The 25,366-nt window shown below is 48.2% G+C and overlaps 1 protein-coding gene across 1 annotated transcript in view; it reads right to left on the bottom strand.

The window, feature by feature from the left end:
* IGSF21 (immunoglobin superfamily member 21) overlaps positions 1-25,366 on the bottom strand; it is a 182,083-nt gene that overhangs the window by 39,582 nt on the left and 117,135 nt on the right. The window contains exon 4 of the mRNA XM_060276479.1: positions 8,096-8,214. Within this exon, the coding sequence (XP_060132462.1) occupies positions 8,096-8,214 (119 nt within the window). The remainder of the gene's footprint in view (positions 1-8,095; positions 8,215-25,366) is intronic.

Below are 25,366 nucleotides of genomic sequence, written 5' to 3'. Positions count from 1 at the left end.
TGCACTTTCTTTCTATTTATACTGACAGCCCACCCTATGAGCTGACCTACATATCCAGCAGAATTGCATACTGCAGCACTACCACTTATGGAATCATTTGGCTGTCAAGTCAGAAGGGGCACCCAAGGGTCATCTAGTCCTGCCCCCTGCAATGCAGGAACTGCAGTTAAAGAACCCCCGACAGATGGCCATCCAATCTCTGCTTAGAAACCTCCAAGGAAGGAGAGGCTACCACCTCCATGTGGTGCAGTCGGTCAGCATGTCTGGCCGTTAATCAGAAGGTTGATGGTTCGAGTCCACGCAGGGATGGTTGTGAGAAGCACTCCTGTGAGCATTCCTGTGGGCAGCATTCCTGCATTGCTGGGGGTGGGACTAGAGGACCCTTGGGGGTCCTTTCCAACTCTACAATTCTATGATTCTAAGCGAGTCTCTTCCAATCTCAAACAGCTCTCACCGTCATAAAATCTTCCTAATGTTTAGCTGGAATCTCCTTCCTTGTCATTTGAATTCATTGGTTTGTGTCCTACCCTCTGGAGCAGCGGAAAACAAGCTGGCTCTGCCTTCCATGTGACAAGCTTTTTGCAAATGTGAAGATGGCTATTGTGTTACACCAGCCTTCCCTTCTCCAGGCTAAACATACCCAGCTCCCTCAACCATTCCTCATCTAGCTCCGTTTCCATATCCTTGATCATCTCGGTCACCCTCCTCTGCACATGTTCCAGCTCGCCAACATCCTTCTTACATTGTGGTGCCCAGAACTGGACACAGGACTCCAGGTGGCATCTGATGAAAGTGGAATACAGTGGTGCCTCGCAAGACGAATGCCCTGCAAGACGAATTTTGGTTCTGATGGTGACTCGCAAGACGAATTCGTTTTGTGAAAAATCTGTCTTGCGAATCGCGGTTTCCCATAGGAATGCATTGAAATTTTATTGATGCGTTCCTATGGGCAAAAAAAGAAATTTCAGTGCATTCCTATGGGAAACCGCGATTCGCAAGATGAATTTTTCTCAAAACGAATTGACTTGCGGAACGAATTAAATTCGTCTTGCGAGGCACCACTGTAGAGAGGTGAAATGGGGCAATGCTAACAGCAGGCTGTAATGCTCGTTTACCACCGCTAGGTGCCACGTGCCCAGCACATCTGACAGGCATTTAGCGGCTCCTAGTGGCAAAATGCAAAGAAAACCCCCCAGAATTGCAGCCAGACAGTTTGTCAGGGGTGCAGCTTGACATCAAAATTTGCCTGTGGCCAGATAGCACCTCCAATTATTTCCCACCGTGTGCAGAGGCGAACACACAGTTGTCTCGGAGACGGAACGTGCTCCTTGTAGTAGACTTCGCTAAAGGTTACGGCAGGCTGTCCCCCCCCCCCCCGATATATCTTCACTTCTATTAAAGCCGATTTGTAGGTTCAAATGCCTCTGAGGAGGTGGACAAGCCGCCCATGGGGAAAGTGTGACCTCATTTATTGCCATGTCTTTCTACAAGGTTGAAGACTTTTACTTAAGAAGCCATGTGGGAGACAGAGACCGAGACCTGTTCCTATCTCTAAAGGTCATGTACATGGCTTATTTTTAAAAAGCCAATGCCCCCTTAGACATGCATCTTACTTGGCAAAATACCCACCTGCTTCCCGACCCCCAATAATACAAAACAGCAAACAACCCACTGCCTGCCCTCTCTCCCTCCCCACATTTGTAATGGCAGAGTTCATACTGGGGCTTTTGTTTCTACCCAGAGTAAAAGCAGGTTAGACCTTGTTTTCAATTCCAGAGCTATAAATCCTAGCAATGCAAAGCTCATGCCTCTGTTCATATCTAGAGTGTGCACTTGATTTACAATGCACAGTCTCTGAGCCTCACCCACCACAGGCAAACATTTCAAGGTCACAGGGATTCATGGACCAGGCAATAGTTCCAGGAAGGGCTGGGAGAGGGCCCTTGGCAGAGCCACTTCTAGTCAGTGAAGATACTGCTGTGCTAGATACACTAGTCAGGAGTCCAGGTTCCCAGCTTGATAACACAGTAAGTGTAGGTAATTAAAAAGGAGGATTTATTGCAAAAACAAACAGATAGCTCCGGGCGGCTCTGACAAAGCCTTCGGCATCATTACTCAAGATGACCCTTCTGAAGACTACTTCCGGAGTCAACAGAAGATATTGAACTTACAACCCTTACGTCTCTTGTTTTGCTTCCAATCTAGCAGCCCTCCCATTTGCCGACTCTTCGGACTTAGTGGATCAGCTCCAACGTCTTCCTGTTCTGAGAGGTTGTCTCTGAATCTATTCGCTACTGCGAGCTTTGGCTGTGTTCAAGCCTGCTCTCAGCTACTGCCTTGTCAGCCTGCCCGTCAAGGTCTGGAAGAGCTGAAGTCTGCAGCTGCCGGCTCTCCTCTGCCTGCAGGGCTGCCTTACCCATTAGGGTTAGTGGTACCCTGTGCCATGGCGCCCGCCCATCAGGGGCGGCCAGAAGCAGGAGTCTGGGCCGACTGGGAACAGCTGCGAGGGCTTGCTGGGTGGTGGCGGTGGCTCTTCCTACGGCCAGCCATGCTCTCTCGCTTCCTGCACCGCAAAGCTACGCGGTGCCCTTCTCCCTCTTGCCCACCTCACGGCAGTAGAGGGACTGCTGAGGAAGCCCGTGTGGCAAGCGAGCCTCGAGCTGCCCAGCGCAGGGGGCGGGGAGGACGGGGAGGGGCACTGAGAACGTCGCCCCCTGCCCCTTCCGCCGAGGGAAAAAGGTGGAGGAGGGATTCATTCAGATTTGGGGTTGTGGGAGGGAAAAGCTGAGGGGGGGCACACTATCATTAGGACTCAGTTCGGAGGTAAGGATGGACTCGAGAGCGTGCTCTCCATGCAGTTAGTGGTTAAAAACAAACACCAACAAAAAGTCCTTTAAAGACGGGGGCGGGTTTTAAGGTCCTAATAGATTCAGCAGGGCTTACTCTCAGGTAAGTGCAGTTAGGGCTGCAGCCTTTGTAACCCAAGCTTTGGATCCTTTTTAGGTTCAGGGTGTCACTGCTTTACACCCACACCCACCCCAGCCCCCACAATATTTGAAAACGTCAGCTTTGTACTTAAACACAAATTGGCCGGGAACATCATTCTCTGTGTCTTTATCAATTTATTTAAAGAGCAACAAACTGGTGATTGCTTTAACTTTTTGATATGTGGTGATTTGAATCATGAGGATGAATTAGAAGAACTGCTGAGTCTTGAATGAGTCTTGCTTTGGAATTGAGGACTTCATTAGATTTTTCTTCTGCCTTTTCATTTTATTTTGTTCTAAGGGCTTGTTAGAGATAAAAAAGGTCAACAGTTTCTGGTGTTTTAAGGCAAGGTGTGGATGCAGAGCATGAAGGAAACAGCCGAGCTGCATCGGACAACCTAACTGCGAACCGCAAAATTTGGAATTTCCTCCAAACCTGTGGCAAACTTTTGCAGGGCCGTGTTGTTGCTGCTTTTTTTGGCAGCATTTAGCAGTGAAAACCCTGCATTTTGCAGCGCCCCACAAACTGATACACCAAACACGGGGTTCATACTTAACTATGAACCCCAAAATCTGGAATCTGCTCCAAACCTCCCAAGTCTTTACTCAATAAGTGCTCTGCAGCTGGATTGGACCAAAGGCCCCTCTGGACCAGTCTGCTGTAGCCAATCCGGTGGCTCCAGGAAGCCCATAAGCAGGGCATGAAGGAAATTGCCCTCCCACACGGCTTTCTAGGTCAGGAAACCATAAGAAGAACCCGCTCGACCTGGCCAATTACCAATCTAGCCCACCTGTGGTCTCCAGCAACTGGGATTCAGAAGCACTGCTGGCTTCAATGGTGGAGGCAGAACCTAGCCACCATCAGGGCCGGCCCAATATATTTGATACCTGAGGCGAACTGCAAAACGGGGAGTAAGATCTACACCAGCAACAAAGGGGTGGGGGAATAAATATCTACACTGGGATCTGCTTTCCCTGTGGCTCCTGCCACCCAAGGTTGTTGCCTCATTTTGTCTAATGGGTGGGCTGGCCCTGACCATCATGGCTATTAGCAATTGATAGCCATATCTTCCATGAATTTGCCTCAAGCTCTTTTAAAGCCATCTAAGTGGGCGCTTAACCCTGCCTCCTGTGGAAAGGAGTTCCGAAGTTCAATTATGCGCTGTGCCAAGGACTTCCTTTTATCTGCCCTGAATCTTCCAACGTTCAGCTTCATTGGATATGTTCTAGTGTTGTGAATAAAGAGGGAGAAAAGCTTTCTCTATCCCTTTCAGTCTAAACAATTCTATACCCACTTTCTCCCTGCAGCTGGATCAAACCAAAGGCTCCTCTAATCCAGCCCTGATGCCTATGGGGAGCCTGCAAAGTCTCTCTCTCTCTCTCTCTCTCTCTCTCTCTCTCTCTCTCTCTCCCCCCCCCCCCACCCGGCAAAGAGAGTTTAAATCCTTGGGTCAAAAGAGATGCAATATAACAGGTACAGACTTTGGCATTTCCATGCAAAGCTCAAATGCGTACAAGATAAGCTTTGTGACCCTTTGCCACAGCAGGCAATTAACGATAACACATTCTTGCAACACTCCCGCTGTTGTATACATTTGGGCTTTGCATGGAAATGTCACAGGTTGCAGCTCCTGAGTTCCACCACCTCCTGGTCACTCTGTTAATTATTATTATTATTATTTTTAAAAAATATGCATCTGATGATTGGGGTTCTGGCCCATGAAAAACTTATGCTGCAATGAATTAGTTAATCTTTAAAGCTGCCACAAGCCTTTTTATTTTTTTAAGTTAACAGTAAAACTAGCACAGTTTTACTGTGGAAAGGTGCTGCATGTCTCGTAGGTGCACAGCTGGTTTTTGCCTAAAGAAAACATCAAAGCAAATCCTATCTATTAATGATGATGATGATAGGAATTATTCCCCGCCCTTCCCAAGGAGCCTAAGGTGGCAAGCAGTTACACAATTTGAAAACAAAGCTGAAACACTGCAAAACAGTCGAAACATTCTAAAGACAATTACACAACTGAAAACGTCTAAAAGCATTTTCAATTAAGAAATATTCTAAAAGCAATTGTAGTGAAAAACATCCTTCCATCCAAAGATCGGGGGGGGGGGGGATGCCAGCAGCAAGATTTTTCAGTATGGGTAAGCAGGAGTGCTTCTGAATGCCATCTGAAAGTTAATCTATATCTGTCTGTCTGTCTGTCTGTCTGTCTGTCTGTCTGTCTGTCTGTCTGTCTGTCTGTCTGTCTGTCTGTCTGTCTGTCTAGCCACATTGCATGCATATCCCACCTTTTTCTCCAAAGAGCTCAGTTCACTCCCAGTCAGAGCAACTGGCTCACTCTGAGCTCTCCGTGGTCCTGAAACTCTTGAAATTTCTGAGGTGCCTTGCCTTGGGGTGGGGTGAGGGTGCTCCTCTCTGGATCTAGATGGGGGGGGCACTATATTCACAGCCATTTCCTTAAGTACGCCCATGAGAGATCTGAGGCCTGAGGCATAGCCACCATTAAATATTACAGACCAATGAAGGAGTGATGTTTTCCCAGCTATTAAGTAACTGCCAGAAGACTCTGACCAGAGATATAATTATTACAACGGGAAGAAGAGAACAACAGAAGGGTTAGGTTGGGGGGGGGAATGGAAGAGAAAGAGTGTTTAGCCCGGCGGCTGGTCGCCATGGATACCACTGCGCACTGCACTGGGCTTTTCTTAAAGACCTCGAGAAACGGAAGGGTCATCCGCTCGAGAGAAAACGCTCCTTCAGAAGCTGATTTCACATTTGAAAGCCCAGGGCTTGGGAGGCATCCCACATCACTGCAATTACATACAATCTACGAGCTAGTCCTCCTCTCCTCCTCCTCCTCCCAAACCCCCACCTCCCCTACACATCCCTCTCCGATGGGGAGGCTCATAAACATGGGACTTAAGAACATAAGAAGAAACTTTAAAATCAAAAATGCATAAATAAACATAAAAAAGAACATAAGAAGAGCTGGATGGATCAGGTCAATGGCCCATCTAGTCCAGCATCCTGTTATCACAGTGGCCAACCAGATGCCCCAGTGAGAAGCCTACAATACATGCAAGATTCAAGCACAACAACAATCTCCTCTCTTATGGTCTCCAGCAACTGGTGTTCAATAGCCCTCTTCTCCTCCATTAATTGATCTAATCCTCTTTTAAAGCCACCTTGGTTGGTGGCCATCACTGCCTCCCACAGGAGTGAGTTCCACAGCTGAACTAGGTGAATCCACTAGGTGAGTAAGTCCTTCCTTTTATCTCTCCCGAATCTTTCCATATTCAGCTTGATTGGATGGCCATGAGTTCTTGTGTCATGAGAGAGGGTCCCATTCAATCCAGTAAGGCCCCAGACCACAGATCCCATCCCCATGACCATGGAACAGCCCTTCAGGTCTCACTTTTGGGCTTTCCACAAGCATCTGATTGGCTGCTGCGGAAACAGGATGTTGGACAAGGGGGCACCTTGTTCTTATGTTTAACGGAGTGGGGAGGGAGGGCTGTTGTTCTCCTGCCTGGCCCATGGGTTTCATAGCTACTGCAAGAAACAAGATACCCAATTAGATAGGTCTTTTGCCTGATCCTACAGGGCTCTGCTTATGTTCCTTATTTCCAGGTCTTTCGTCCTTGACTGATCTTCACGTAGGACTTTTTCTTTTCTTTTTAATGTTCTTCGTTATAAGGGTTGCTGATTCGAAGAGAGGGGAGGGAAGGGGAGAGGCGGTAGGACATGCCTGCTGCACCGTTCCAGGCCTGAGAAGATTTCAACAGACAGGCAACTGCACGAAACGTGGTAGCAGCTGGTGCTGAGCGCAGCCTTTCCCCCCCCCCCAACGACAGAGAAGCTCATTTGTCAACTCCGGGTTCCTCCGCTGCAAACGGAGCCACGCTCAGTAAATATAAATCGCAACATCTGTTCCATGCTGCTCCTTGGCACAGATCTCACTCACCCACCCGTCCTACCCCTCCCTGAAATAGCACACACACACACACACACACACACAAAAAACAAACACACTCGGAGCAAGCGACAAAGATGGAGGCTCGGCCTCTTGGCTACAGACAACAGAACCTGCTGACAACTCCATTGCCATCCGGCAGCCTCCCTGTGGTACCAAGGTCTGGATCAGGGCTGCGAGGGACAGCTGGTGTTTGTATTGTGGTGTGTGCTTCTGCGGCGAACTTATGTTTATTTTTAAACAGGCGTTTGGACCCGTGGCACAGCACACTGGCAACATTAACAGGGAGGTTAACCCTGTGCCTGTAGGAAGGCATTGCCATTTCATATATAGCTGCATGTAGTTGCAAGATCAAGGGAAGTCATCGCACCACTCTGTCCTGCCTGGAGTCCTGTTCTGGCCATGCCATGGTTCAAGGAAGGTATTGACAAGCTGGAAGGTGACCTTAAGAGATTTGAGAGCCGGGCCAAAACTAACAAAATGGATTTCAGTAGGGATAAACGTAAGGTTCTGTGCTTAGGGAGGAATAGTCAGATGCACAGACGTAGGATGGGGGAAGCCCCTGGCTTGACAGCGGTGCATGTGAAAAGGATCTACAGGTTCTTTGTCGACCACAAGCTGGACACAAGTCAACAGTGTGGTTCAGCAGCAGCAGAAACTAAACTAAACAGCAAATGCAATTCTTGTCTGAATCAACAGATGTCTCGTGTCCAGATCAAGGGAAGTAGTAGCATGGCTCTATTCTGCATGAGACAACGGAGAAGTAATAGGAGAGCCATGTTCAAGCATCTGAAGGGCTAGTCCATGAAGCTTGTTTTCTCCTGCTCCAGAGGGTGGGACCCAAACCAGTAGATCCAAATGACAAGAAAGGAGACTACAACTAAATGTTTGGAAGAGCTTTAGGAGGGTAAGGGTTGTTCAACAGTGGGGTGGACTCCCTTGGAAGGTGGTGGGCTCTCCTTCCTTGGAGGTTTTTAAGCAGATGTTGGGTGAACATCTGTTGTGGATGCTGAAGCTGTGATTCCTGCATTGCCGGGCGGCGGACGAGATAACCCTTTCTCAACTCTACAGTTCTACGATCCTATAAATAGTGTGTCTAGTGAGTTGTTAAGAAGAGGGTTCAGCACTTACACATCACGTTGAGGAAGATGTTTCCAGATGCTAGCACCACTTTCTCACGCGTTGCTCTGTCGTAAATCCCCACGTGGCACTCATAGGGGCCATTGTCTGAGATACGGACTTCAGGAAGCCTGGAATTACAAAGAAGAGGGAAGGACAAAGGGAGTGAAGAAACAGTGCAAATTATAGGGCTATGTACAGACCTTCCGATCTGTCCTGTGGTCCCCGGAGGAGACCCTCTGCCAGCCCTACCCCAGACCCATCCCCAAAACAACTTGGGTGCAGGGCTGAGTTTTTGTTTTTTTAAAGGGGTATTTAAATTATCAAAATTCCTCTTAAAGGTTAGGGGTGCTGGTTGCTGCTCCTTCACGAGTTGCTTCTCTGAGCACAAGGGAGCAGTTGCTAAGCAGAAGGAGTTGATTGCAAAGGGGCATCCACACCCTGCAGGATCAATGCCTCCCCTCAACGGCTGGTGAGCAGAGGTACTAATCCTGCATGGTGAGATGTCAGGCATGAAGGAGAGATGTGGCTTAGGTCTAGCTTCTCCTGGGAAGATGCACACTTAGTCAGGAAGGTCTTGTCCATTTTTTGCATCCTGCCTTCTAGCCTGATGCCACACTCACTGAGACAGTCACAGAAAACACTGGACCAATCTGACTTGACTGGGAGTGATCTGAAGCTGCATATTTCTGACTTCTCACCAATGCACAGCCCCAGTAAAGCAGTGGCTAATTCTACAGCATAATGTCTTAGGACGTGAACACAAGAGATACTCTTGCCTCCCCCCCTCCCCCAGCTGTGCTCTTGATATTGTGATTCCAGTAAGCCAGAAAGTGGATTGGATGATTCCCGGGGTGGGCAGGTGGCTGGATTGTCTTCATTGTCAAGGTATCAGTGCACAATTTTCAAGCTCTCCACTCCAGCCAACAGTTTGCTTGTTATCTACACAGACTGGCAGCAGTTCTCCAGGATTTCAGGCAAGAGATATTCCCAGCCCTGCAGGGAAATGTTGTTGTGGATTGAACCTGGGACCTTCTGCAATGCAACACAAAAGTTTTTCCCCACCGAGACACATCCTTTTCTTCCCCCATGGCCCTTCTTCATCTCCACCTCCGCCTGCAACTGTTTCGCCAAGTAACATTTGCAAAGGAGAGAGAGACAGAGGGAAAAAACTCTCTCTTGCAGGCTTCTGAATGCAAACAGAAGAGAGAGCGAGAAATTAGGGCAAACTCTTGGATGCTAGAGAATTCTCTGTGGAAGTTGGGAGCAGGGGTTAAGCTGAGAGAATCATTGATCTCTCTTCACCTCGATGCTCTGGCGCCTGACACTTCTCTGCTCCAGTATTAAATTCATCATGTGACATAACTTTAAATTAAAAACGGGTCTGAAGAGAGGGGAGGGGAAGAAGTAGTGGGGGGGGGCAGAGACGGCCATCAGGGGGAGAGCAACAGAAAATCAAAGTGTCCCTACCTTGTCGCAGAGTCCAATTTGGAACAGGAGCTAAAGAACGAGCCTCCACGGACAGCAATCATGAAGGGCTCCTTGGTTGGAAAAAGACAGATTGATGGGATCGGGCTTCTGGTGGGCCCCCGATATTATGAGTTAATCAAAGGATGCTGGCACACTGGGGAGGCTGAGGTTTCAGGAGGGCAAATGCAGAACTCCAATTACAACCTCACAAGAAGAAGGAACCGGTGGATCTCTTGGCACAGGGTGAGAGAGGGCTAAGGAGACCAGAAAGATCTTGGGCAGAACTGGGAGAGAGAATGGAGGAGGAGGAAGGAGAAGGTGTTGGCCAGGGTGGAGAGCTTGAAAACTGAGCACCGGTACCTTGATAATGAAGGGATGTGGCCCCGGGTGGAGTGGAGCATCTGTGTTGCATGCAGAAGGTCCCCCAGGTCCAGTCCTTAGGTAGGACTGGCAATGTCTCCTGCTTGAAGTTCTGGAGGGCTGATGCCAGTCGGTGTAGACAATGGAGAGTCCACCACCTTCCAAGGTCTTAACCATAGTGTTTTTACACTGTACACCACAGTTGGCATGAAAACACGATGCTGGGCTAGATGGGCCTTTGATCAGATCTCCAGAACTCTTCATAAGAACTTGAGAAGAGCCTGCTGGATCAGGCCAATGGCCCATTTAGTCCAACATCCAGCTCTCACACAAACCAGATGCCCATTCTGGGAAGCCCTTAAGCAGATTCAAGCACAAGAGCTCCCCCCCCCCCCACCTCCCGTGCTTTCCAGCAACTGGGATTCAGAAGCATGGCTGCCTCCAGCTGTAGAGGAAGAGCATAGCCATTGTGGCTAGTAGCCTTCAATAGCCCTCTCCTCTATGAATTTATCTATCACATCCCCTCTTACTGACCTTTTTTTCTGAACTAAAAAGTCCCAAATGCTATGACCTTTCCTCCACCCCCCTGATCATTTTGGATACCCTTTTCCAACCCCCCCCCAACTCTGCTATATCCTTTTTGAGGTGAGGCACCCAGAGCTGGACATAATATTCCCAACGGGGGTCACACCATAGATTTGTAAATGCCATTAATGAAATTGGTAGTTTCATTCGCAGATCCTTTTCTAACAATCCCTAGCGTGGGATTGAACTTTTTTTTTATTTTTACAGCTGATGCACACTGGGCCGTACGTTCATAAGTATTTTTGGGTTCCCCAAGAGGAGATGCCATTCCATTCTCCCCCCCCCCCGTGTGGGCCACCTCTGAAAACTTGAGCCATGAATTCCACTGGCCTTCACTTGACATTATTCTTGCCTCCCCACAGAGCTGCCTCCTTGCTAAAGTGGATTAAGTAGGCAGGAGAACATTTTTTTCCCTGGGAATTGAGTACCATCGATTGGCTGTCTGGTTAGTAGTCAGTATTCAGATAACTGAGGGAGGGGGAGAGAGAGAGAGATATGTCAGGGGGGGGGCTGGAACGAGGCTTCTTTTTTCCACTGGCGATGGGGCTCAGGGATCAATAAACTATTAATAAACTGCAGAAGGTTTTAAGGAGAGATCTGTGTAATGCAGTTTAGCAGCTGGAGTTTACCAACACTGACAGCGCTTCAGAAGGGTAAGTAATTGTGTTATTGGAAGGAGGGGAGAAGAGGCACAGGGGGAAGAGGTGGAGGAACCAAGGCCACTGGTGGGCCAGGGATGGAGACAGATGCAGACACCACAGCAGGACCAACCAACAACAACCAACCACCTAGCATTTGTGGGGGGACAGAGTTTCAGCTGAAAAGTTTTGGAGCTCAAGATTCAATACTTCTCCCTCCCTCCCCACTCCCATTCCATTTGTCCACCAGGCCTTTGTGAACAGGCCAGCTTTGGCACTGGAGACCTCAGACTTTTAAAAATGGGCTGGGGAACCTGTGCCCTCTCAAATGTTATTGGACCACAATTCCCATCATGACCATGCTGGTTGAGGCTGGTGAGTGTCGGAGTCCAGTGACACTTAGGGAGCCACAGGTTCCTTATCCCTGAACGAGACCATCACTTGCTCTCATTGCCCCTAGCAGCTTCCATCATAACACTTGTCTTATTTTAATGCGGAGATTGAGAACCTGCAGATATTTAGATGTTGCTGGACTTCAGCTTCCACCATCCCTGATCTTTCTCCATGTTGGCTGGGTCTGATGGGAGTTGGGCTCCAGTAACATTTGGAAGGCCACAACACCCCCATACCAGAACTAGACTCTCTTGGCTTTACTGCCTCCAGCTGCACCATCTTAGCTCTGCCTTCTTTCAATGCAGGGATGGAGAACTGTGGCCTTGTGGAAGCTGCTAGATTCTGACTCCCACCACCCCCAACTGACTGATGGAGGTCAGGAGTCCAGCTGCATCCCTGAACCAGACCATCACTTGCCTATTCTGCCCCCCTCAAAAGTCTGTTTTTATTTAATTCAGGGATGGGGAAGCTGTGCCTTCTAACCCTTGATGTTCTTCATCTACAACTCTCCTCCTCCACCACCACCATTGATGATGCTGGCTGAGGCTGAATGTTTGGAAGGTCACAGGTTCCCCCATGGGCTGTGAGTCAGGTCAGGGGAGCTTTGCCCTTCCTGAAGAGTCGACCTCAAACTAAGCCAAATGACCAAAGTCCATCTAGTCTGATGTCAGGGACTGGTTGGATGAGAAGGAGTGGTGGAAGCCGCCTGACCAAGATCCTCCCTGGGAAAGCAGAGAGGGGGAGTATTTGGATCCTGGCTCCTGGTGGTGGGAAACTGGTCACACCCCAAAGGAGGGGAGGCTGGGAGCTTGGAGGATGATGAAGAGGAGGAACTAGGCTGGTGCCCCAGCTCAGGGCAGAGACAGGAATCAGACTTGGAACCTCCACCACAAAGCCACACCAACAGCCATAGCTGCCAAGTCTCCCGTATTTCCCGGGAAACCCCCATTTTTCCAGCTGTTCCCAGCCCCCCCAAAAAACCAGATTTTTTTGTTTTCCCCCGGTTAATTCTGGCGCGACGGCCATTTTGGAACTGGGCGGAGCATGCTCAGAAGCAACTTTTGATGCTGCTTTGCCCAGTTCCAAAATGGCTGCAGCATGACTTCTGGTGTGGCGGCCATTTTGGAACAGGGCAGAGCGGCATCAAAAGTAGCTTCTGAGCATGCTCCGCCCAGTTCCAAAATGGCGACAGCGCTACTTCCGGTCTGCTACTTCCGGTCCACTCCCTTATTTCTCAGGCCGGAACTTGGCAGTTATGCCAACAGCTTCTCTGCTGACAGCCTGCAAGCCCCCCTCACTCCCAGAAAAAGGCACCTATTGCATGTTACTGAGCAGAAAGCCAGGCAGAAACAGAGAGGGTCCCTTGGGGCTTGCTGTAGACAGAGGGAGGGGCTTGACACAGAGGGGTAGGGAGTGACGGGGGAGCTACAAGCCAGTCCGGGCAACTGCTTCATCTAGACAGGAGCAACCCTTAGACATCTCAGTGTGTTCTCTGTTCTGCTTCCTTAATAAAGAAACAAACTATAAGTTAGCCAGTGTTTCACTGTCTTTCGCTGATCTGTGAATGACCTGTTCTCCTTGTCGGCTCCCGGACATCTGAAATTGTCTATCCTTCCAGCTTCGGTGCCCTAGCTATTATTGAGTTGTGACTGCCGCCATTCCTGTATCATTGCTTAAACTGGTTGCGGATGATGGGGGTTGAATTCCAACAACATCTGAGGACCCAAGGCAAAGGGGTGTGTGTGTGTCCTCATCCCCCCATAAGTCTTTCGCTGAAGAGGCACTACCCGTGATTGAAATTTCAAGTGTTCTTCATGCAAATCGTATGCTTTCCTACTGAGCTGCAGCCTTTCTCTCTTTCTCCCCTTGGAAGTCTGATCTCAATAAGTTGTCAGATCAAAGCAACACCCGTCGCTAGACAGCCTCGTCCTGCACCCCCCCCCCACCCACCCACTCTAAGTTAGCCTTGCAAAATCAGAGCTGCGGATGGTGTGTGTTACTTAAGCTACTTTGAAAGTTACTCCTTTGAATTTGAGCCACAGCTGAGGATGGGCTAGAGAATTTCGTTCCGTCTGCTTTTCACAGCAAATTGGCCCAAGCCAATTCTCCCAAAGTGGCTGGAAAAATCGGAGCACTATGATTCTATGATTCTATGTACGTTACAGAAAAGATGCATGTGGGGGGGGGGGAATCAATGCTTTATGGAAGAATGCATTGAAAAAGTGCATTTGTCGTCAGGCTGCCGTTGGCATTCTCTCTCCAAAGAGCCAGAATGCCTGCAAGCACATTTCGTGACATCACAGCACCTCATTCAACAGCCACACCAGGCAAGCTGGTGTACCCTCATGAATCTCAAGCCTTTTGCAGCTACAATGCCACTCCTGTTTTTTCCTTCCCCTTCTCTTTGGCAAGGCCTGTGAGGTTTTCAAAACAGCTGGCGTTTTTTCGGTCCCTGCTCCCAGCTCCATGGGATGCAAATCAGCCACTGTATCTGATTTAAATATGTTGGGTTGATCCAGGCATCTCTGGCCGTGGCCAATTAATCCACCAGATGAAGGCGGAGATGAGATTCTGGGGAAGGAAGGCAGGGAGAGGGGAGCCCGTTTGCCGGAATCGGAGCATGTCTCGCTGCGGAGCCGAGAAGGCTTTATTGCTCCATTTAGTGGGTGTTGAACTCTCTCTCTCCCCCCCCCCCAGCCCAAAGCCTTTAAAAAGCCATTAAGAGCTTCCAACCACCACTACCACCACCCCATCCCCTTCTCCTCTCGGCTTCCAAGACGGATGCAATCATAAAATCATTCCGTGGGATGAACACATCCAGAGATGGGGGAGATCAAAGGACGGTTGAATAAGAAACGCAGATTGGACAAGATGAGCCGCTCGGATTCAACATGCTGGAAAGGTTGGCAATTTGGGGAGGGGGAGGGGAGGGGAGGGGTAAAGACCCTCATCGCGGAGGATGGAAATGACACGCAGGGTCACATCCTGCTAAAAACAAACAAACAGGCAACACGCCCCAATCTCCGAAGCGAAGGAGCTCTTGGCTGGCAATTATGGCACTCCCGAGTTAATGTTGTTATAATTAGCTGCGCTGCACAGTTCATTATTAACACCTCGTTGCATCAGTGGCAGAGTTCCAGTGACCCGTTGGGATGGAGGACAGGTTCCTGCCGGCTGTGCATCAAGGGGGTTCTGCTCAACTCTGTTCCTCCATTTCAAGGCAACCTCATCTCTCCCGAGGGGAGCGAGTTGCCACCATGCATTGCTGCAATGGCTTTCATTGCAGAAGAACATCAGGAGAGCCCAGTGGAGCTGGATCAGGCCAAAGGGGGCCCATACTAATAATTATGCATTGCCGTTTATTAAATTCATATACTGGGGCAGTTTACAGCATAAAAACACAAAACACATAACACAATCATAGAACTGTAGGGTTGGAAGTGAGGCTGAGGATCATCTAGTCCAACCCCCTGCAATACAATAATATGCAGCTGTCTCATACAGGGATCGAACCTTTGAACTTGGTCGTTAGCCGCACCATCCTCTAACCAACTGAGCTATCCGTAATGTAACAGTCAAATAAACATACCAGGCGCATTTAAAAAGCCATAGATTGTTTAATTGGCCCAAGGCCAGAGAGAAGAGGATTGTTTTTGCCTGACACCGCAAGATATGCAACAAAGGAGCTAGGCAAGCCTCCCTGGGGAGTGCATTCCACAAATGGGGGGCCACCACAAAAAAGGCCTGTTCTCATGTTGCCAGGCTCCGCACCTTTCGCGGAGGAGGCACACAAAGAAAGACCTTAGATTATGATTGCAGGGCCTGAATGGGTGCATAAGAGGCTGCTGGATCAGGCCAATGATCCATCTTATCTATCATCCTGTTCTCACAGTGGCTAACCAGATGCCTGTGGGAAACCCCACAAGCAGAACGTGAGCACAAGAGCCCTCTCCCCTTTTGTGGCTTCCAGCAACTGGTATTCAGAAGCATTGCTGCCTCCAACTGTGGAGGTAACAGCATAGCAATCCTGGCTAGTAGCCATCAATAGCCCTCTCCTCCTTCATGAATTCGTCTAATTATTTTTAAAGCCCTTTAGATTGAGGGCCATCACTGCCTCCTACGGGCGAGTTTCATAGTTTGGCTAATCACCGATCCTGTGGGTCACGGGTGCTTCTTTCTCAGTGGCTTTCCTGCAGGAACTTGGCTTGTAAAGGGGGATCTCTGCCTTCCACCAACAACCACACAGAAGCACTTCATTCTGCAACTTTTTGTTGCCGTTCCCTCTGGTTTCTTACACTAGACAGTGGGACTTGGCTCTGAGGGTAAATGCTTCGGATTGTAGCGTAAGGCTGCACAGTCTCTACTCCGTTACTTGGGAGCAAGCTTCATTGAATACAGTGGGACTTACTTGTGAGTAGACAGGCTAAGTCTCAATTTACACACACCTCACTTTTAATTGTTTTCCGAGATGTGCAGGGGAGGAAAAAGGAAAACCAGGACATTCCGGGATCAAATCAGAAACCGGGATGGCTTCTGTATTTCCGGGACTGCCCCTGGAAAATCGGGATACTTTCAGGGTATGGAGAAAGTGGGATATAAATGTAATAAACAAATGAGATTGGGAATGCCTTTGGCCATTGTCCCACGCTGGCCTAACAACCCCCCCTCTCTCTCCCTCTCCCTCTCCCTCCCTCAGAGTAGGAATCTGGGCCTTAGGGTGAAGAAAGAAGTTTGCAAACGTTGCACTCCTCTCTCCTTTTTCTCCTAATAGTTCTCTGGAGCTTTGATTTCCTTTTTTGTGTGGACTTGATTTGTTTATAGAGCAACATCTACACCTTAAAAGGGAAAACACAGCCATGGCAAAGGAACCCTGCCCAGAGCTACGTTTATTCTGCCGACGTTTCGTTAGCGGTGAGCCAAGCATAGTTTATCTCAATGGCACCGAGGGGGGAATGGATTTTTCTCTCGCTGCAACTTGGGCTGGGAGTTTTGCGGGTAAGCTGAGTTGAGTGTGCTTAATGAGATCCGGGAGCATACGTTATCAACACAGCATGCCAAGGAAAGGCAGGGGGAGAGAAAGAGAGGGGGAGGGAGGGGGAGACTACATCGTGTGTCCATAAATCCAAAATTGGGTTGGGGAGACTTCAACCACCGCAAAACAATTTCCAGTTTAAAGCTTCCTCTTGGATGGCTGAACTGCACTTCCTCTCCTCCCAGTAAAAGAAACCTGGCGGTTTAAGAGAGTGTTGCTGCCACTTGCATGAGAGATGGCACACAGGGGAAAGAAACAATGTCCCAGTTACGTTGGGCTCTCCGTGTGTCTCCTAACAGCAGCCCTGCAATGGGTATTTTATTATTAAATTTGTATGCCACCCTTCATTGGTTGATCTCTGGGTAGCTCACGTTGTAAAAAACACAAGATAAAAACACAAAATCTGTAATAAAATCAAGAAAAATAACCAGTGATCCCCCCAACCCCCCTCCACAAACATGTTTAAAAGGATATAGGATGTGAGTTAAAGACCTGGTTGAAGAGGAAAGCTTTTTCCTGGTGCCTAAAGGTGTATAATGAAGGTGCCACCAGGTGAACAATCCTTGGGGAGTGCCTCAGCCTTATCTGGATTGAGCTTGTTGTCTCTCATCCAGTCCATTATCAAGGCAAGGCAACGCAGTCCAACACATCCAATGCCACACTGGCAGATGTAAAAGAGAAGTAGAGCTGTGTGTCATCAACATATTGCTGACAATGTACTCCAAAAACTCTGGATAACCCCACTCAGTGGTTTCATGAAGATGTTAAAAAGCATAGGGGATAAAACTGAACTCTGAGGAACCCCATACTGTAGGATCCACAGGGCCGGTAGAACACTCTCCAAACATCACCCTCTAAAAAGTCCATCCAAGTAGGACCAGAACCACCACAACATGTTGCCACTCGCACTCCTAATTCGGTCAGAATGATACAATGGTCAACGGTACTGAAAGCTGCGGAGCAATTGAGGAGTCTTAACAGGGACACATCCCCCCTCTCTCCCTCTCAACAGAGGTCAGCACACAGGACAACCAAAGCAGTTTCGGTGCCAAAACTGGGCCTCACACCCTGATTGAAACAGATCTAGAAAATCAGGTTCAGCTGCCGCAAGGTAACCTGGTGAGCTTCACGGCTGAGTGAGAGATTCGAACCCAAGTCTCTCCCAGGTCCTAGTCCAGCACTCAGATCACGACATTACAGCGGTTCTACAATAATATTCAATAATGAGCAATCCATCTCCAGCCCTTGGTTTTCAATTCAACCACTTCAATGTGATAGAAAGACAATGATTTAATTTAATTACTGAACCAGGGAGGGTGTATTGCACACAGGACAAGCTGGTGCCTGCGTAGCTCTTGATGTCTTGAGATCAGCCAGGAAGGACTTTTCACCAGCAGTTTGTTCAAATTAGCACCCTCCTCCCACCCCCGCACCCTTAAAGGGAACTGTCAACCGGTAGCTTATTTTAATGGGCACGCCATTTTCCTGTTAAAGCTGTTGCCATCTGTTCCTGCCCTTAATTACCTGAGCACTCAAAAACGAAGAGAGGAAGTTATACACTATTTCTTAGAAACAGGTGAAAAGGGGAAAGGATGAACAGTGAAGGGGGAAGGGGGATAAGATGGAAAGATCCATGGGAAGGAGTGTAATTAGAGTCCTGTGATGCCTACAGGTGACCTCACAGGGAATTCGCCTAATACCGCCTCTTTTTTGTGTGCACTTCTCTGTATGCTCACAAACCTCATCTACTACAATAACTTAATGGCCACATGCCAGAGGAAATGCCCGGACACTGAGGTCCAGCACCGAGGGCCTTCTGGCAGTTCCCTCGTTACGAGAAGCCAAGTTGCAGGGCACTAGGCAGAAGGCCTTCTCGGTGGTGGCGCCTGCCCTGTGGAACGCCCTCCCAACAGATGTCAAAAAGGAAAACAACTACCAGACTTTTAGAAGACATCTGAAGGCAGCCCTGTTCAGGGAGGCTTTTAATGTTTAATAGATTATTGTGTTTTATTGTTTTGTTGGAAGCCGCCCAGAGTGGCTGGGGAGACCCGGCCAGATGGGCGGGGTATAAATAAATTATTATTATTATTATTATTATTATTATTATTATTATTATTATTATTATTATTGGTGGGGGGCCAGCGACAATGGATGGAAATGCTACTTCTGAACATCCCACTCTATCCGCTCTAATGCTCCATCCAGGGATGCAAGAAGCATCATCCAAGTTCAAGGACATATTCCAGCAACACAGAAAGACTCAGGGAGGATATGAAGTGTCCAGAGGAGAAGACCAGATGGACAGGTTTGGAAGGCCACATTCAGATCCCCAGCCCTGTCTTGAGGAATCTGCCTGCTTAGATCCTATTAGAACACTTATGGGTGAGCTCCTGGCACTCAAGCAACAAGGGCTCTCAGTCCAACTGTAGTTGGACAGAACTTCCAGGTCCTTGCTAAGAGACCATCTGGCCGTTGTTGTGTTTTTGGAAAACTGATTCTTAGAAAACCTTGTCCTAGGAGCATCCTATGGAGGAAGACATTGGGATCCAATGAAGACCAAAAAAGGCAGCCTTCTCTTCTCCATTTCATCTCTTCACTGCACCTGGAAGTAGGAAGGACTGTAGCTCAAGTGATAGAGCACCTGCATTACAGGAGAAGGTTCTAGGTATGATCTGCAGTTGGGCATGCACTCTGGACTCTAGCAAGCTGGAATGTGTGCAGAGGAGGGCGACCAAGATGATCAAGGGTCTGGAACTGTGGAAGGAGTTGGATAGGTTTAGCCTGGAAATAAGGAGCTTAGATAAAAAGGTAAAGGGGCCCCTGACAAACAGGTCCAGTCGTGTCCGACTCTCGGGTTGTGGCACTCATCTCACTCTATAGGCCAAGGGAGCCAGCGTTTGTCCGCAAACAGCTTCCGGGTCATGTGGCCAGCATGGCAAAGCTGCTTCTGGCGAACCAGAGCAGTGCATGGAAACGCCGTTTACCTTCCCGCTGGAGCGGTCCCTATTTATCTACTTGCACTTTGATGTGCTTTCGAACTGCTAGGTGGGCAGGAGCTGGGACCGAGCAACAGGAGCTCACCCCTTGCAGGGATTCGAACCGCCGACCTTCTGATTGGCAAACACTAGACTCTGTGGTTTAACCCACAGCGCCAGATAGTCATCTTCAAATATCTAAAGCAGAGCGTTCTGAACCTTTCAAGTTGCTAGCACACTTTAGATATGCATCGTTTCATGACACAGTAATTCACTTTTACTAGCAAACCAGAGGTTAAACTAACCCATTCCAGCCCCTGGAGGAGCACAGGGAATGTTCGTGTGACACACCTGCACATTGTAGCCGACACACTAACATGTCACGACACACAGTTTGGAAAGCTCTGCTCTAAAGGGCTGTCACATGAAAGAGTGAGCAAGCTTGTCTTCTGCTCTGGAGGGCAGGACTCAAACCAATGGCTTCCAGTTACAAGAAAGGAGATTCTGACTTGGTATAAGGCAACTTCCTATGTCCCAAATTTTAAAAGGGTTTTTTAATGGACATCTGGGAGTTTGAGGTGGAGGAAAACAGGCTGTAGTATGTGACTGGGGGAAATTCTATAACCTTCTATATGTTAGAGAATTCTCTGATCACTCTCCTGAGATTTCCTAAGCTCAGGGTGTTTGGGGGTCTTCAAAAGTCTCTGAACACAAACCCAAGACACAAATTTGCATTAAGTATCATATAGATGAATATCGAGGCTGACTTTAAAAGTGCCAGAGAAACTCATAGAATCATAGAATCATAGAATTGGAAGAGACCACGAGGGCCATCCAGTCCAACCCCCTGCCAAGCAGGAAACACCATCAAAGCATTCTTGACATATGGCTGTCAAGCCTCTGCTTAAAGACCTCCAAAGAAGGAGACTCCACCACACTCCTTGGTAGCAAATTCCACTGCCGAACAGCTCTTACTGTCAGGAAGTTCTTCCTAATGTTTAGGTGGAATCATCTTTCTTGAAGTTTTAATCCATTGCTCCGTGTCCGCTTCTCTAGAGCAGCAGAAAACAATCCTTCTCCTTCCTCCATATGACATCCTTTCATATATTTGAACATGGCTATCATATCACCCCTTAACCTTCTCTTCTCCAGGCTAAACATACCCAGCTCCCTAAGCCGTTCCTCATAAGGCATCGTTTCCAGGCCTTTGACCATTTTGGTTGCCCTCTTCTGGACACGTTCCAGCTTGTCAGTATCCTTCTTGAACTGTGGTGCCCAGAACTGGACACAGTACTCCAGGTGAGGTCTGACCAGAGCAGAATACAGTGGTACTATTACTTCCCTAGATCTAGATGCTATACTCCTATTGATGCAGCCCAGAATTGCATTGTTTTTTTTAGCTGCTGCATCACACTGCTGACTCATGTCAAGTCTGTGGTCTACCAAGACTCCTAGATCCTTTTCACATGTACTGCTCTCAAGCCAGGTGTCACCCATCCTGTATTTGTGCTTTTTTTTTTTGCCCAAGTGTAGTACCTTACATTTCTCCTTGTTAAAATTCATCTTGTTTGCTTTGGCCCAGTTGTCTAATCTGTTAAGGTCATTTTGAAGTGTGATCCTGTCCTCTTGGGTATTAGCCATCGCTCCCAATTTGGTGTCATCTGCAAACTTGCTCAGGATGCCCTCAAGCCCATCATCCAAGTCATTGATAAAGATGTTGAATAAGACTGGGCCCAAGACAGAACCCTGTGGCACCCCACTAGTCACTACTCTCCAGGATGAGGAGGAGCCATTGATGAGCACCCTTTGGGTTCGGTCAGTCAGCCAGTTACAAATCCACTGAATGGTAGCATTGTCTAGCCCGCATTTTACCAGCTTCTTTACAAGAATATCATGGGGCACCTTGTCAAAGGCCTTGCTGAAATCAAGATAGGCTACATCCACAGCGTTCCCTTCATCTAACAGGCTTGTAATTTTGTCAAAAAATGAGATCAGATTAGTCTGACATGACTTATTTTTCAGAAACCCATGCTGACTTTTAGTGATAACAGAGTTTCTTTCTAGGTGCTCACAGACTGTTTGCTTGATGATCTGCTCTAGAATCTTTCCTGGTATTGATGTCAGGCTTACTGGGCTGTAATTGTTTGGGTCCTCTCTTTCCCCCTTTTTGAAAATAGGGACAACATTTGCCCTCCTCCAGTCTGCTGGAACTTCGCCTGTTCTCCAGGAATTATCAAAGATTATTGCCAGTGGTTCTGAAATCACCTCTGCCAGTTCTTTTAATACTCTTGGATGTAGTTCATCTGGCCCTGGAGACTTGAATACATCTAAACTAGCCAAGTATTCTTGTACTACCTCCTTACTTGTTCTGGGCTGTGTTTCCCCTGCTGAATCATCTGCTCCATATTCTTCAGGTCGGGCATTGTTTTCTTTTTTGGAGAAGACTGAGGCAAAGAAGGCATTGAGGAGTTCTGCCCTTTCTCTGTCCCCTGTTTGCATTTCACCATCTTCTCCTCTAAGTGACCCCACTGTTTCCTTGTTCTTCCTTTTGCTACGGACATACCCATAAAAGCCCTTTTTGTTGCTTTTAACCTCTCTGGCTCATTCTGCCAGGGCTAACTGAGCTATGGGGTGATCACATCTTTTTGTGGGCACAGCATCCTCAGTGACTGCTGGTGCCCACTGGCACTGCCAGGGTAGAAGGCAGGAAGCCCAAGAGAAGGTGGAACCAGAGCCACTGACAACCCAATCTAGTTTTGTCCCCATCTTCCCTGCTGAGTTCTACAAGGGCAACACTGAGTCTCTAAAGGGGGAGGAAGCTGGAAACTGGGCCCCGGCAGGACTTCCGGAAGCCGTGTCAGGCCCCATCAGGCCTTCTGGAAGATGTGATGGGCCTTGTCAGGCTTTCTGGAGGCTACAACAGGTCCCATGGGGGGGGGTCCTGCCATGTGATGTCACAGGCCCATGCCAGGAACCCACAAAGTGGGGCAGAACCTGGCGTCCCTGGTAGTCATCAACAGTTAAAAGGGGGTGGGGTGGGGGGCAGGAGATGAGGCGAATAAGGCTAAGCACAGCACCCCTGTATCTTAGCATCCTCTATAAACCTTGGAAAGAGCCAGTTTTCACTAAATCGGAGGTGCCCCTCCTTCCATCTCTAAAAGAGGACAACCCACTTGTTCAGTTCCAGCAGAATCAGAAAGGACCGTTTGCTAACACGGCCCATTTTTCACCCCCAAGGAAAGCAGCAGCTGCTTAGCAGCGATCCTTCGCTTGCAGCACGGAAACCATCTGCACTGACCAGAACTAAGTGCCCTGTCTCCGCCTGTTCACTCCAAGCATATCATTCTCGCTAGGGAAGACTTTCCTGCCAATCTGGAGGCTGACTTAGGACTCTATGGCTGGTCTCTTAAACCATTGGCGGGGTGCCTGCCTGAAGTTTGACCCAGTGTAGAGTTCTGCATACAGTTACAAAAATTATGATTTGTTGATGTTGATGATGATTATCAGTGCTATTTTTCTATTGTTGCAACAAGACTTCAAACTACCACACCGAAGAAGCAGAGAGAAGCTCTGAGCAATGATTACATCAGTATTTTAAAGTTTCCCAAAGTTTCCCATAATACATTTCCAGAAGTATCATCAAGACATCATAGATATGTCACAGAAAAAGGTGTGGTCTCTCCAGGCATGCCCCTGTCACTCAAATACAGTCTTTCATATACTCCATCACAGTACAAAGGAAGGTAGCCGTGTTGGTCTGGGTCGAAGTAAAATATAAAAATTCCTTCAGTAGCACCTTAAAGACCAACTAAGTTTTTATTTTGGTATGAGCTTTCATGTGCATGCACACTTCTTCAGATACACTGAAAAAAGTGTATCTGAAGATGTGTGCATGCACACGAAAGCTCATACCAAAATAAAAACTTAGTTGGTCTTTAAGGTGCTACTGAAGGAATTTTTTTATTTTAGTACAAAGGAAAGCCTTTACAGTTCCCTGGTCCCTGAGTCAAGTCAAATACACCCCTTTGTCTTGTGGGGCTTCATCCCACTATGGGGTGGGTAGGCATTGTGATTGAGATGGTTATCTGTCTGACGCTCTTGGGGCAGGATATCACCGGTCATGACTCCTTGGGAAGGCCCTGGACATCTGTACACCTCAGGGATTATGGCTGGCTCACCAACATCTCCCCTTATACAGGTACATCACTTCCCTGGGTCCTAAATGCCATTGGAACTGAGAAAATTGATACAACAAAGTGACTTCTTATGAATTTCTAAAGTTTTCCCATTGAGTCAGTACATAGATACATTTATCAGTGAATTGCTGCATTTGGTAATATGCAGCGGAGGCCCTTTGTCTTTGTCTTGTAGTGTGGAGAGGCAAGGCTCATGGGTGTGTGTGTGTGTGACCCCCCCCCCCCAATTTCCTGGTAACAGATAGAAGTTTTCAAGGCATGGAGAAAGTGGATAGAAGTTCTCCCTCTCTCATAATGCTAGAACTGATGAGCATCCAAAAAAGCTGAATGCTAAGAGCTTCAGGAAAGATAAAAGAAAGGATTTCATTAGACAATGCAGGGTTAAACTGTGGAACACTCTGCCACATGAAGCCGCAATGGGCTTTAAAAGAGCATTAGAAAAAATCATGGAGGAGAGGGCTATTGATGGCTACTATTCATGATGGCTGTGTTGTGTCTCCACAGTCAGAGGCAACAATGCTTCTGAATCACAGTTGCTGGAAGCCACAGAAGGGGAGAGGGCATCTGGTCGGCCACCTTGAGAACAGGATACTGGACTAGATGAGCAACTGGCCTGATCCTGCAGGCTCTTCTAACAGCAGCAGCAGCAGCAGCGGCGGCAGCAATGATTCTGCAGTCCAAATAAAGCACGCATGAATATTTTCTTAGCTGACAGGCAGGAATCCAGTTACCAAGGTAGATCTGGGAAGGGGGGGGGCAGCGGTCCTGCAAGGACAGGGGATTGGGAAGAAGGGAATGATGCCATCAAGGTGATTCATTGATACAAGCATGCCTCTCTCCACAAGATGTTCTGCCAGCGCATCCGGTTCACCGAACACACATTGGAAAGGTTGGAAGGAATCTCAGGGTCGCTGTCAACAGAGGGAGCATGATCTGCTCGGTTTGACCCAAATATAGTAAGCAAAGGCATGCTGTTGGCAGACACCCCACCTAAATATTGGCATGGAGACTCGGTTATAGACGTGATGGTGGAAAGGAGGGCAAAACTGTATTGAAACGGACACTGGGAGAATGTAAGAGTCATGGGTGACTTTGAAAGAGGATTAGGCACATAAGTCGCTGGTAATCACAGCTTGGGAAAGGACCACATTTGGGTCTTGCTTGCAGGTTTTCCAGAAGAGGCATTTTGTTGGTCGCTGTAAGAACAGGATGCTGGATGAAGGAGCACCTTGGTCTGATCCAGAGGCCTCTTATCTTCTTACATGTAGCCCATCTTCAGCCCTAGGATGTCCATTCCACCACTCTGATGTGTCGGAAAGGTTAAAGAGGCGTTTAGCTTAATTTCAAAAGAGGAGGCTGAGAGCAACATTGATAGCCAACTTCAGATATCTCAAGGGTTATCACATGGAAGATGGAACAAGCTTGTTTCCTCCTGCTCTGGAGGGTAGGACTCGAACCAATGGCTTCAAGTTACAAGAAAGGAGATTCCGACTGACCATCAGGAAGAGCTTTCTGGCAGGAGGAGCTATTTGACAGCGGAATGGTCTCCCACAGGAAGTTGTGGACTCTCCTTCCATCAATGTTTTAAAGCAGAGGTTGGATGACCATCTGTCATGGATGCTTTAGGTTTTCTT

The sequence above is a fragment of the Zootoca vivipara genome, chromosome 6 (genome assembly GCF_963506605.1).
Source record: "Zootoca vivipara chromosome 6, rZooViv1.1, whole genome shotgun sequence".
NCBI lineage: Eukaryota > Metazoa > Chordata > Lepidosauria > Squamata > Lacertidae > Zootoca > Zootoca vivipara.
This window is presented reverse-complemented; position numbering and strand designations above follow the sequence as displayed.